At 40.4% G+C, this 13,612-nt stretch overlaps 1 protein-coding gene across 8 annotated transcripts; it reads right to left on the bottom strand.

Annotated features, from left to right (window-relative positions):
• Positions 1–482: 482 nt before the first annotated feature.
• Positions 483–12,971, bottom strand: mindy1 (MINDY lysine 48 deubiquitinase 1). Of its 8 annotated transcripts, none has more exons than XM_074612976.1 (12): positions 12,604–12,971; positions 8,078–8,856; positions 7,662–7,913; positions 6,958–7,178; positions 6,412–6,469; positions 5,972–6,036; positions 5,594–5,752; positions 4,995–5,097; positions 4,764–4,906; positions 4,420–4,623; positions 3,972–4,151; positions 483–3,864 (listed from the first exon to the last, which is right to left on the bottom strand). In XM_074612976.1, the coding sequence occupies exons 2-12, from the start codon at positions 8,403–8,405 to the stop codon at positions 3,793–3,795; spliced, it is 1,785 nt and encodes a 594-aa protein (XP_074469077.1). In that variant the 5' UTR covers positions 8,406–8,856; positions 12,604–12,971; the 3' UTR covers positions 483–3,792. The 8 variants fall into 8 exon arrangements, with proteins under 8 accessions (XP_074469077.1, XP_074469080.1, XP_074469074.1 ...); XM_074612979.1 differs by having other exon boundaries at positions 4,429–4,623; positions 12,604–12,962; XM_074612973.1 differs by having other exon boundaries at positions 8,072–8,856; positions 12,604–12,959.
• Between the last annotated feature and the right edge of the window lie 641 nt (positions 12,972–13,612).

The following is a 13,612-nucleotide window of genomic DNA, read 5'->3' as shown; positions in this document are numbered from 1 at the left end:
GCAACTTTTTAACCCTTTAATAACGGACCTCCCACGGGCAGCTGCGGGAGATCGTTGTTTGCAAGATCCTGTAAATTTATGAGATATTAAGTCAAATTTGTGACTTTTAAACTATAAATTAACACTAATTAAAAAAGTTTTATTTTGAACGTATAAATTATAGGATACTAAATCAGACTTCGACTAATGACTAATTCAAAATTATATTTTTTGTAAGTCTTAAGGAATCTAATTTAAATATAAATAATGTATAAATCAATGATATGCTAAGACTTAAATATACATATATATATATATACACACATTATATAATATGAACATTTAACTCTATCTCCTAATTTTGACAAGATTATTTTAGTTTTTTCAATTTTTTAAAGATTTTATAAATTTTTTGCTTCCATACAATGTTTTAAATGTTATGTAAACAACAACAACAAACAAATATACAAATATACAAGGAAAGAAATGAGTCAACACCAGAGTTTGATTTTGTTTTTACTGATAATTTGACATCATGACAAATTAAATACAAAGCTTTAACAGAGCGTGGCAGCGGTCCGACAGCCAGACACGTTTAAAAACACCGGAGGACAACAGGAAGTACCGTCGACGCCCCGAAAAACACTCAGAGAGGCATGATGGGAAAGTTTAAGTGCTAAATGTTCCTCAGCAACACGGTCTGATTAGAGAAAACACTTTCATTACTCAGTTTAAGACGTTAACGTGGCTTTAAATCAGGACTCTGTGATCCTGAATCTTACAGAAGTTTTTGATTCACTTTGAAACCAAAAAACTTAAAACCAGGTCTCAGAATTAATTAAACTTCTGCTCATCAGCAGAGTTACAACATGGTTTTAGTCCAAAATGTGCTTTTAGTTCAGTTTGTCTTGTTTAAATCCCGACAGACCAGAATGACGAAGTGATCCAAGACAGTTCCTCAGGTTTGTTCCCACAACAGGTTTTAATATGTACGGAGGCCCAGTAACGCCCGGAAAAGACTAAAATAGATGTAAGGAACGGCAAAAATTAAATGAAATCTAAAATAAAAAGTTATATTTCGAGTTATTTGGTGAAAATTAAATTATTATTTCTCTTACTCAGAAAAAGACGAGATACTTAAATCATAAATGTGAGATAAGAAGTCAAACTTTTGAATTATTGTGTCAAAAATATGAGATGTAAATACAAATGTTTGAGTAATTAAATCAAAAATGATCAGAGATTCAGAGTCAGAGTTATGACGTAGTAAATCAAAATTATGAGACAGTAAATTTAACTTTTTAATTTAACATTTTTTATTTCATATTTATGACTATATGAGTTAAAAGGTTGTTTAGGACAAAATTACGAGATAGTGAGTAAATTCAACTTTCTCAATCATCATTTTGAGGCACTCAGTCATAAATACAAAATAAAAATATCAACATTTTTTACTTTTTTATTTCATATTTGTGACTTAATGAGTCAAAATGTTGACTTGAGGAGGGGGGGGAGAATAAAAAGTATTTTTATTTTTGTCATTTCATCTACTTTTTTCTTTATTTTCCTGTCAGGTTCGGGCTTCCATACAAGAGATAAATGCAGAGAATAAGCTCTGCAGTGAACAGAGGAGGAGAAGTTGGCAGCGAATGCATCAATTTTCTTTCCGTCATCAGATGTTTGGTGACTTAAATCATCACTTTGTTCATTTATTTCTGTAATTTATTTCTTTAGTGGATGATGTTGGATTTTGATATTAAATATTGATGCTTTCGGCGATGCAAAACTTTAGAGAAAAGTGTTGTTTTGCTGTCACAATGAAGGAAATATACTTTGCTGTAATTAACACACACACATTTAAATGATTTGGAGTGACGTGTAATTATTATCGTAGTGTAAGTAAAAAGTTCATGTAGTCTAAAACTACAACAACGAGTAGTTATCCGAGTTTTTACTCGTAAATTTACAACGTTAATCTCAGAGAATATCCAAGTTTTCACTCATAAATTTGCATGTTTATTTCTAAAACTACGATAACTGTCTGTTTCAGAGATTTTCTGTCAAGAACGTCCTGTTGTCGGTACTACAGAGTTCAATAAAGGGAAATTTACTCAGCTGTTTGTATCATTACCTATTACTATTAGTGTTATTATTATTTTCAATAAGCAGCCGACAGCTTGAAAACCTTCAGGTGAGGATTAAACATTAAAACTTTATTGTTTCAGAGCTAATTTTCTGCATTTATTAAAAATCCTTCTGGGAAACAAATCAGTGGAAATCTGACCGGACTTTTGTATCGACTCATTTCTGGATTTTAACTCCTGCCGACCTCCTGGTTTAAAGTTTAGTTTCATCTGCAGTGAAGCGGATTATTGAAACAGGATCGATTTCACCAGCGGAGCTCAGTCCTGAACCCGTAACGTGACCTCTTGTGGTGAAACTCGTCCCATCAGAACAGAGATTTTACATAAAATACATATTAAATTAACAGACTTTCCACCGGATTCCCTTCATTGTTTTAAGATATACCACTCTCTAATCAGCTGCATCTAAAAACAGCTTTATTAATGGTCAATAAATAGATCCGTTATAAGACATAATCAGCTTTTGGCTGCAGTTTGTTCTCCAGTATGACATTTACTTTGTCATTTTAACTCTTTAGTTCATCAGATAGAAATCCAATAAACAGTTTGACCTTTGTTTAAATATTTATTATCACTTAAAACCACAAAACAAACTCTTTATTATTTCAAGAATGACTTCTTATTTAAGCATCAAATCTTCACATTGAAGAAGCTGAAAACGGAGGGTAACACAGGTACGCAAATATCATAGTAATTAGGTGATAATTATCAAGTAACCTATTTGACATTTCTTTGGAATTACTGACAAATTACCCCGATATTTACCTCAACATTTATCGAAAATTACTTTATTCTAAACATTATTTAATAATTATATGCTAAAGTAGTATATAATGGTTAAAATAGGGCCCTTAGAGCTTGAGAAGCGGCTGTGCGCTGCTCTAACCTGATAGCTAATGTCATGATTCAGGGAGGTTTGTAAGACATTTAAAACAAGTTATTTACCGAATAAATTTAAATGTATTATTATATTATTAAATGTATTAAATAAATTACCAGCTATTGGGAAATAGCGTAATATGATTATTAAATGCTTGTTTATAATTAAGTAATTTTCTATATGTTTTGAGGTAAATATCGGGGTAATTTGGCTGTAATTCCAAAGAAATTTCAAATAGGTTACTTGCTAATTATCACTAATTTTGCTTGTAAAACGATTGAAATGATTTAATCAATTATTCAGATTATTTTTCTAAATCGTTTCAGCTCTAAACTCGACTATTTTTCACACCCTGGTGATCCAAAAAGTTATTATTTAATGGTTTATAGCTGATCAATAAAGCATGTAGTAAGTTATTTATTGACCGTTAATAAAGCCATTAGTAACAGCTCGTTAGTTACAGCCCGTTACCAGACGGCGGTACCGGACGGCGGTACCGGACGGCGGTACCGGACGGCGGTACCAGACAGCGGTACCAGACGGCGGTACCGGACGGCGGTACCAGACAGCGGTACCGGCGTGTTCCACCAGACTCAACAGTAATTTCTTACATTTTTACAAACTTTCCAAAAACCTGGAATCACGTCTGAAACAAACTGTTTTTAACAAAGCACTGGGGTTTGGCATCGAGCTGAGTGTGTGTGCGTGTGCGTGTGCGTGTGCGTGTGTGCGTGTGTGCACGTGAGTGTGACCTCCTCGACTCGGGGTTGGTAGATGATGATGAAGAGTCTATAGGACAACACAGTCTGAGTCCTTCTCTCTTCTCCTGGCTCCGCCCTGCTGTGACCCCTGACCTCTGACCTTTAACAACACAATGACATCACCACAGCATGAGCTTCAGAAACATGTCCAGTGTGGTACTAGTACTTCTGAGTACTACTACTACTACTACTACTGTGTAGTTGTACCTGCTGCGCTGCCGGCACTGATCCTGGTTGCTGCTGTTGCTGCTGTTGTTGCTGCTGTTGCTGGAGTTGCTGCTGTTGCTGGTATTCCTCCTGTTGGAGCTGTCGGGCCAACTCCAGGTCACTGAGGGGCCCCGGGGCCCCGCCCTGCTGCTGCTGCAGGGACACCGCCACCAGGTAGTCCTAACACCAACAAAGAAGAAGATCAATCACCACCAATCTCACCTGGTCTACCCGTCTAACCTGGTCTACCCGTCTAACCTGGTCTACCCGTCTAACCTGGTCTACCCGTCTAACCTGATCTACCCGTCTCACCTGGTCTATCTGTCTCACCTGGTCTACTCGTACTCGTAAATTCGTGAGCTTGGTTTGATAGCTCAGGGCTTCTGCCCCTTTTCTATCAATAGGAAATTGTTGGAGGGAGGAGAGAGGAGATGGAGGAGGAGTCTACCTGTCTCACCTGGTCTATCTGTCTCTGCTGCTCCTGGGCGCTGGGCGGCAGGTTGGTGGTGGGCGGAGCTCTCTGAGGAGGATGACACAGTCTGAAGTCGGAGTCGCAGAAGTTTCCGTCTCCCTCGACGTTATGAAGAGACTCCCAGACCAGACCCTCCTCCTGAAGGAAGCCCTGATCGGTCACCAACAGGTACAGGTGACCCTGAGAGAGAGAACATAACTTTATTAACAACAGGTACAGGTGACCCTGAGAGAGAGAGAGAACATAACTTTATTAACAGGTAGAGGTTGTCTAGTATTGATTAAGGGAACTAAAGGTGTTTTTAGAGAGGGTGGCTCCACCTTGTGTTTGATCATGGTACTGAAGTGGTTGTTTCTGAAGAACACAGAGATTTCTCCCTCTTTGGCCGTCGTGTTGAGTTCACACAGACCATGATACGACAGCTGGGTCGCCGTCGACTCCAGGAACTGCTCCGCCACCAGACCTGCGGGGGATGCACACAAATACTACCTCAAATACTGCAGAGTGTGTTCATATATGTGTGTATATGTATGTTTGTATGCGTGCGTTACCTTCACTGACTCGGCTGCTGTCAGCTGAGTGTTTGTAGTCGATGATTTTCTCCACCAGCTGGTTGTAACTCAGTTTCCCCACCGAGGCCACCATCTCTGGACTCTGACCACACAGTAAACATTAAAACAGATCTACTTAATTACAGGTTAACTGACAACCTGATCGTGGCTTGAGCAAGACAAACTAGTGCACAGAAGACGACTCAACAAACAGCAGACATTAACTAACAACTTCATTACCTAGAACTGGTTTCCCACAATTAAATGAACATGATCAACTGCGATATTGACGTTTAAAATGCTCTCACAGAAAACTCTGCTGCATCATTATTTTGATTCAATCCCACATAGACCCTTTTAGTGATGACGTCATGATGAGGTCACGGTGTTAGCTAGAGGCTAAACAAAGGAAAGACTGGAGGCTAACACTAGCAGTGGGCTAAAATTACACATCTAAAATGTCATCTTGCTGTGTTGTTGGATGCCAGAATCCAGATGTCGCAGACATTAGAGATGACAAACTGAGAGTCGAGGCTCTCGCGAGCTACAATATCGGAGAAACGTTTCAGAGACGGAGAGAAGGGGGTGGGGGAGTTTACCTGTGGGTCGACCAGCCAGCCGTGGTACAGCGGGATGTCCAGCAGGTCGAACACGATACACTCAGGTGTGTATTCAAAGTCTGTCACTCCGGTGAAACGTACGTTAACGTCCAGACCTGTGGACAGCTTGGGAAGCACCGCCATGGCATCACTCATGTTCTGAAACGCACACACACACACACACACACACACACACACACACACACACACACACACAGTCAGTTTTCATGCTGAAGTTTGACTCTGCAGGTGAACACGTTTCAGATTTCCTGCCTGAAATTTATTTTGAAAGTCCCCTGGTTTCCTGTGAGGCTGTGTGTGTGTGTGTGGCTGTGTGTGTGTGTGTGTGTGTGTGTGTGTGTGTGCGTGTGTGTTTACCTGTTGGAAGTTGAGCTCCATCCCATCGGCCTTCTCTCTGGGTGTAACAGACAACACACACTCTCCTGCACAACAAACACACAGGATTATGAAAATAGCACCTTTAACTTTAATTTTAACAGGAAGAAAACTAGTCTAGTCCTACTGAAATCATATCTAGTCAAAAATACTGTTTTTTTAATGTATTGTTTTTTATTGTTATCAAAAAAGGAGATAAAAGGTGTTTTGGAGATATATCAGAAATGCTCCACAAAAAGCCAATAAGTGGACCTTGAGAATAATTAACTTTCATAATTTACATATTGATATCTGTAATGCATCGACATTCATGATGAAATTTAAAAAGACAAAATAAAATGTGATATTTGTTTAGAATAAAGACTCCTCTGTGTGTCTGACTGACCGGTGAAGTCAGCAGCTGATTGGCTGACAGATCTTACCCAGGTGAGCCATCAGGTCCTCCGTGGTGACGACTTCAGTCTGAGCAGGAAGTTTAGCCTGAAAACACAAAAAGATTTTAGTAAATAAAAACCTGAAACAACAGGAAGGGGACGACTCCTTCACTCAACAACATGTTTCTGACAGCGGGGGAGGAAGTACTTTTACTACAGTAAAGGTAGTAATACCAAGTAATACCCAAAGTGTTTCCATCCTTTACTGGATGTGTAGTGTTTACCACTCTGGATTTAAGATGTGAGGGTGCAGGTCGTATCCACACTGACCCTCCAACGTTTTATACTTTTCTAGTTTCGGCTCACTTTGGTTTGTTTTGGTTGACGGATACGGAACGGATATGACGTCACATTACTCAGACTACAACAATAAAAGCGGTAACTTCCTTCTACCTCCACATAGACTCAAATGAAGCAAAAAGGTCAACTCTGGCATTAAAAAAAATAAATTTCAATATCGTAAAATAAAAAATTGTGATGCATAAGTGAATCGATTCCCCCCCCCTTAAAGATACACATGACAGTGTTTTTTACCTTCCAGCGGAGGAACAGCGTGTTCATGATGGCCAGCAGGGGGCAGGGTCCGTTCTCACTCTGAGTGATGATGGGAGTCTTCTTCTCCTTCCAGGTGATCCACTTGACCAGGTAGTACGCCGGCATGGACGGCCCGGCCTCCGGAGCAGCAGCAGCAGCAGCAGCTGTAGAGGTGGAGGCGGCAGCAGCAGCAGGAGGAGCAGCTGCAGCCACAGCGCCCCCTGTGGACAGGAGGACAACTACAGTCACATATACAGATACAGAGAGTAGAAGTATTCAGATCCTTTACTACAGTAAAGGATCTACCATACCATCACAGGCTGTCTTTTGTGCTTAGGAAGGTTCGGAATGAAATGTTAAATCTGTCAACTTTCCCGATATCTTTAAAAATAACAAATGGAGATCTGCTAGTTAATGTTTAGAAAAGAAAATCTAGAATTCATTGAAAACATCAGCAGTGTGTCGTATCACTGCTTTGCTTTACATTTATCTTTATTTATTTCTATTTATTTCTTAAATGTTCAGAGTTTAATAACAGGTTGAGTCGCAGGTTCAGTTTGGATTTAAAGATAACCGTCTGAAACAGCTTCATCATATAAATCAACTCTTTTCTAGCAGAACTCTGGTTGGGAGATTAAAAACATCCTCACATGTTTACCAGAGTGTGTGTGATTGTTAGCTTCACCCTGAACCCAAAGACTCACCAGCAGCTCCCAGCGTCTCCTCGTCCTTCAGACTCGGGACCTCGACGGACGGCGAGCAGCCCTCCACACCCAGAGCGGAGTAGGACGAGGACAGGCCGTCCTCCACGTCCAGGGAGTTTCCTGCGGCCGTGACCCCGTCTGAGAGCTCCAGGCTGGGGATTGAGAAGGACGCTGAGTCGGAGGATTCCCGCTGGTCGTCTGAGCCGCCCGCCGTCGCCACGGAGGAGCTCTCCTCCAGGTCCAGGTCCAGACCTGCAGACACAAATCACATCAGAGACCACAGAGGAGCTCTCCTCCAGGTCCAGGTCTAGACCTGCAGACTCACATCAGAGACCAGAGACCACAGAGGAGCTCTCCTCCAGGTCCAGAGACCAGAGATGGGGTCCAGTTGATCTTGGACCTGGTCTGACTCTTACCTGGCTCTCTTCTTCCTCCTTCAGTCTTGATGTGTCTGAGTAGAACCGACAGAGATTCTTCTTCTGTGGTGACGGCGGTTATCGTCCCGTTTTCAGACGACAGCGAGGACGAATCTGGCGGGGTGGGCGTGGCCTCCTCATCCTTCTGGACTTTGGCGGGAAGAGGACTGTCGGAGGCGCCGTTGCTGCTCGGGACCTCAGCTCCGACGTCGGGTGACCCCTCCGTCACCGTGGTTACGATCAGTTCTTTGGAGATGCTCTCTACGGGGACAGACGGTTCGATCAGCAGATCTTCTGCTGCAGGCGCTGCCGAGCTGGACTCCGCCATGATCGGCTAATCGGTCGGCGATGAAGAAACGAGGTCACAAACTCCTTATAAACACGAATAACAAGCGTAGAAAAAAGAAATCAAGATACTGAAGCTGTCATGGGAAAAACACCGTGGTCACAGACTTCAACGTGTTGATGTAAGACGGAGGCCTGGCCCCAACATGGCCGCCACGGGGACCGACTGAAACGCACCTATCTATCTGAGACTGAACATGACGTATAGATAAGTCCGTTGTCATGAATTAAATATATATTAAGAGAAAACTTAAAGGCAAAAACTCCTCCTTCTTCTTCTTCTGTCCTGCTGACAAGACGTAGCGAGCAGGAGGAAGAAGAGTCAAACCGTCAGATAGAAAGTCTTTGCTGTCCGTCAGCAGGAGCGACAGGGACGGAGGATTTTCTCTTCTTCTTCTTCCGTCAGCAGAGCGTCAACAGACTTTCTGTCAGAGCTGAGGAGAAACAAACAAACAAGGACGAGTCATTAAAGATGGCGTCCGTCTGTCAGGTGACATCATGTTTGTCATCCTAATCAATACTGTGATTAACTAGATCAATAAAATCAATTACTTCAGAAATGATTTATATTAAAAACATTACTCACAGATCAGAGCTCATATCTAAAGTTTAAAAACAGACTTTTAGTCCAAAAACACTGGATCCTACATTTCCCCTAATGCACCTGGAGAGTGTCTTTAATTAGAGCTTCCCTGCCACGTCTTTCAAACTCCACCGAAGAACGTATATTGATAAGAAGTGAAATAGTTTGTTCCATTACAACATCAGCGCCAAGCAGCAGAGCTACGCTTCCGCCATTCTGGACTGAAAGCGACTACCAGACAACAGTAAAATGTTCGCCTACAAAGTGATGTACAAAAGTAAAACTAAATTATTTCAATTCTATTGTCATATTCTACTGAAATGGCCTGTGTTGAAAAATAAAATGTTATAAATGTAATAAGCCTTTTCAGTCCAAAATAGCGGCAGCAGCTGTTGTTAAAAAAAAAACAGTTTTGTCTCTTTGCATCTATATTCTTTCCCTCCAGTGTGTAACACAGACGGTATGTGAGGCACATGTAGTCTCAGATGACATCACTATAACATCCCTATGACATCATCAGGACTACTTTGAGAGGGCTCATACACTAAGATGGTGCATCTCTTTGCCATTGAAATAAAGTATTGAGTGAGAGTTCATCTTTGCATGTAAACTATATAAACTAACTTTTTATATACAACTATATAAAATCGATATAGTATCACAAAACATAATATCACGATATATATATATATTTTCTTACACCCCTAGCACAGTACAAGTACCTCAAATGTGTTCCTACGTACAGAGTACTTGAGTAAATGTCCTCCCTTACATTCCTCCACTGGGTGTAATATAAGTGTTGTTATCATCATTAGTACATCAGGACTGACTGATGTCATACTGATGCTGTCAGGTGACCTTGCCACACCTTATCTGACTGCTGGAGAACAAGAACTTCATCTCAGCTATTAATATGAGAACACAGGGAGGGAAAACAAGTGTGAAGATGTGTGAGAGTTCACCAGATGGAGTGACTGAGGAATAACAACACAAAGCGCCTGGGTCAGTCCTTCATGCTGGTAGCCATCAGGCCATCAGGCTCCACAACCAAGGCTGACCCCCATATGAGAGCTATGAGGACTTTAAGAACTTTAAACATGCACTATATCTGCAACCATCATGGACTCTAACCACTGGCGCACTTTACACTTACTTTACACTATACATCCTATTTACCACTTTATAGACTGCACATATGTACATATTACATTTATTTATTGTACATAAGATAAGATAGAACTTTATTAATCCCGAAGGAAATTCTTGTGCCAGAGATTGCTCAAAAATACAACAATTACAACAAGTTCAAGTGTATAAAATAAAAAGTACTATTTAATAGAATAACAATTAAGCAAGATACATTTAGTAAAATGAGTAAAAAAGATAAGATAAGTAAAATAAAAAAGCTAAGGTAAGCTAACAAACAGAAAAATAAGTAGTATTGCACACAATGAACAGTGATATTGCACATGAGAATGTAAAAAGTAGTATTGCACATGATATTGATATTATATTTGTACTCAGTGTCACTGTACACACTATGTTCACCATTCACTCTGTATCTTTTACATCTCTATTTATTGTTTTTATCATTTTTGTATACCTTTACCTCTCCTGTGTTTCACTCCAGGGATTAATAAAGGTTCATCTTATCTTATCTTAAACAGCCCAGAGAGCAGTCACTGAGGAGTAAACAGCCCAGAGAGTCACTGAGGAGTAAACAGCCCAGAGAGTCACTGAGGAGTAAACAGCCCAGAGAGTCACTGAGGAGTAAACAGCCCAGAGAGTCACTGAGGAGTAAACAGCACGGAGAGTCACTGAGGAGTAAACAGCACGGAGAGTCACTGAGGAGTAAACAGCACAGAGAGTCACTGAGGAGTAAACAGCTCAGAGAGTCACTGAGGAGTAAACAGCCCAGAGAGCAGTCACTGAGGAGTAAACAGCCCAGAGAGTCACTGAGGAGTAAACAGCCCAGAGAGTCACTGAGGAGTAAACAGCCCAGAGAGTCACTGAGGAGTAAACAGCACGGAGAGTCACTGAGGAGTAAACAGCACAGAGAGTCACTGAGGAGTAAACAGCACAGAGAGTCACTGAGGACGGTCATTAGTCAGCTAAACAAGTTTCCCCTTCAGTCAGATAACAAACCACAGTCTGATTAAAGATGTTTCTCAGTGATAATAACTCCATAATGTGACTGTGTGTTACTTCCTGCCGACAGCAGACCTTCATAACAACATGCACATCAGCAGAAACCTGGACAGAGACCTGCAGCTGCTGATGGCTGACAGCTCAGCATTAAGCAGCTTTACACTCACTGAGCTAGCTAGCTAGCTAGCCTGACGTAACTTAGCTGTTGTTCCACAAAGAGACAAACTCCGCTCTGAGATACGACCCTGACCTGCTCCTTCACATCAGAGCAAACATTCGGTTGGATGAGAAGCAGCTTACCGGCCCCGGTGTGTGTGTGTAATCTGCGCTGAGTGAGTCTGCTGAAGGAGCATGCTATCTGCTAGCTGCTAGCATGCTGTTTACATCCTATGAGCAGAGCATCAGGAGGCCACGCCCACCGGAACACAACAAGCCCGTCGACGTCACATCCGGTCACCAGAACACCCCTCTCCATAATACTCCAAAACAAACCACCATAACTATCAAGTTACCACCAATATATACCCATGATCACATTTAACTCCAGTTACAGTCCACACACAACCACATCATCCTTTTTTATCCATCATTCTCTTTTAAAACATCATCTTTTTATCCATCATTCTTTTACTTCTATCTATCTACCTATTTATATTTATTTTACTTTATTTTATCTTATTCTTTTTTATCTTGCCTTAATTTGATTTGCACCCTGACTGACCGCCAGCCAAAAGAGCCGGCTCTTACCGTTCACTTAAAAGAGCCGGCTCAAAGAACCGGCTCGTTCGTAACCGACACATCACTATTGTGTTAGCCGTTAGCAACTTAGCTAGCTAGCTATCTCAGAAGTTATTGTTTTACAAATAAAACACAATAAAATACAACCTCTTTTCCAGCCGTGTCACATCACAAACGTGTTATACAAACAAGATAAATAAACAACTAGAGTTGACACTGTGGTTCTTTATATGTTTGTTATGTTGTTTACGTTAGCTAACACACAGCTAGCTAGCAACACTGTGTTCCACGCAGAACTCCCATCACAAATATGACAATTTAAGAAGAATCTGCTTACCAGAACAATTAAACAATTGTTTGCGTTATTTTGTTTTATCCTTTCGTCCTCGTTATGGGGCATTGATGACTTCGGCGTACATGTTATATAAAAAGCAGAGCGTATTTAACACAAATATCAACTTTTTGTAACGTTTTGACAGCAGCTCAGTTAGCCCTGCAGTTACTCGACAGTTTGTTGTTTTGTTCAAAAAGCGGTATAAGTCGTGAAGTATTCGAGCAACAGAAATGAGCAGTAATTTGAATGGAGTTTGGCGTTAGTGCAGGATAATTATCAGGTGCAGTCAGTTACTTAACGCGAACCCACAATGTTCGGTAACCACCACCACGCAGAACTCCCATTACAAATATGGCAATTTAAGAAGAATTTGCTTACCAGCGCAATTAAACACCATCGGGAGCGTTACTTTTTTCACTTTCCGTCTTCGTTATGGGACACGGATAAATTCGGCGTACATGTTATATAAAAATCAGAGCATTTTAAGCATAATAAATATCAACTTTTTGTAACGTTTAGTCAGCAGCTGTTAGTCTTGCCGTTACTCCACAGAACGTTGTTTTGCAACAGGAATGAGCAGTAATTTGAATGGAGTTTGGCGTCAGTGAGAGATAATTATCAGGTGCAGCATTTTGTGCTTTTCATCACATTTTGAGAGTTTAATTTACTGACAAGTTTTGTCTAATTACTTTATAACTTTTATATATTTATTATATCGAACGAAAAAGCCATATTTAGATCAGAAATATAGTTTAAATGAGTTGGAAACAACTTTCTTTACCTTTATCTCTGTTGCACCTTCAGCACAGTCTGGTGTGTTAGATTTAATCACCGCGGTCAACTTTAACGGGCGGTTCTACGCTCCGTCCTGCCTGCCAGTAGTCCCCGCCTACCCGGGGCGAGCGGTATTATTAAACACACCCTTTTAATGTGAGATATAAAGTAAACACAGTTTTTAAGGAGGAACTGTGAAGTTCACACTAAATATTCATCTTTAATTATCATACTGCATTTCTTATATTAATTATAATAATACGTATAATAATTTTAATTTAATTTGATTGATTTATTTGCACATATATAAAACTGCTCAAAATCCAGTCAATGAAAAAAAACAAGAAATGTGTCAGGAGAGGTCAATAAGTCACAGGCTTATACATAAAGGACCTCCCCACAACTCCAGGAGAAAAAAAACAATAACAAAAATGGAAGAAAGATCTAAACTAACATAATTTTAAAATTACAACAAAAGTTCTTATTTTTAAGTTAAGATAAAACTTTATTTATCCCAACAGAAGTTATTGTTCTGCAGTTGTGTTACAAAGTGGGAAAGAGTGCAACTATATAGAGTACAAATAAAACAAAATACAAGCAATAAAGATGATCA

This window comes from Sebastes fasciatus, chromosome 17 (genome assembly GCF_043250625.1).
Source record: "Sebastes fasciatus isolate fSebFas1 chromosome 17, fSebFas1.pri, whole genome shotgun sequence".
Lineage (NCBI taxonomy): Eukaryota > Metazoa > Chordata > Actinopteri > Perciformes > Sebastidae > Sebastes > Sebastes fasciatus.
This window is presented reverse-complemented; position numbering and strand designations above follow the sequence as displayed.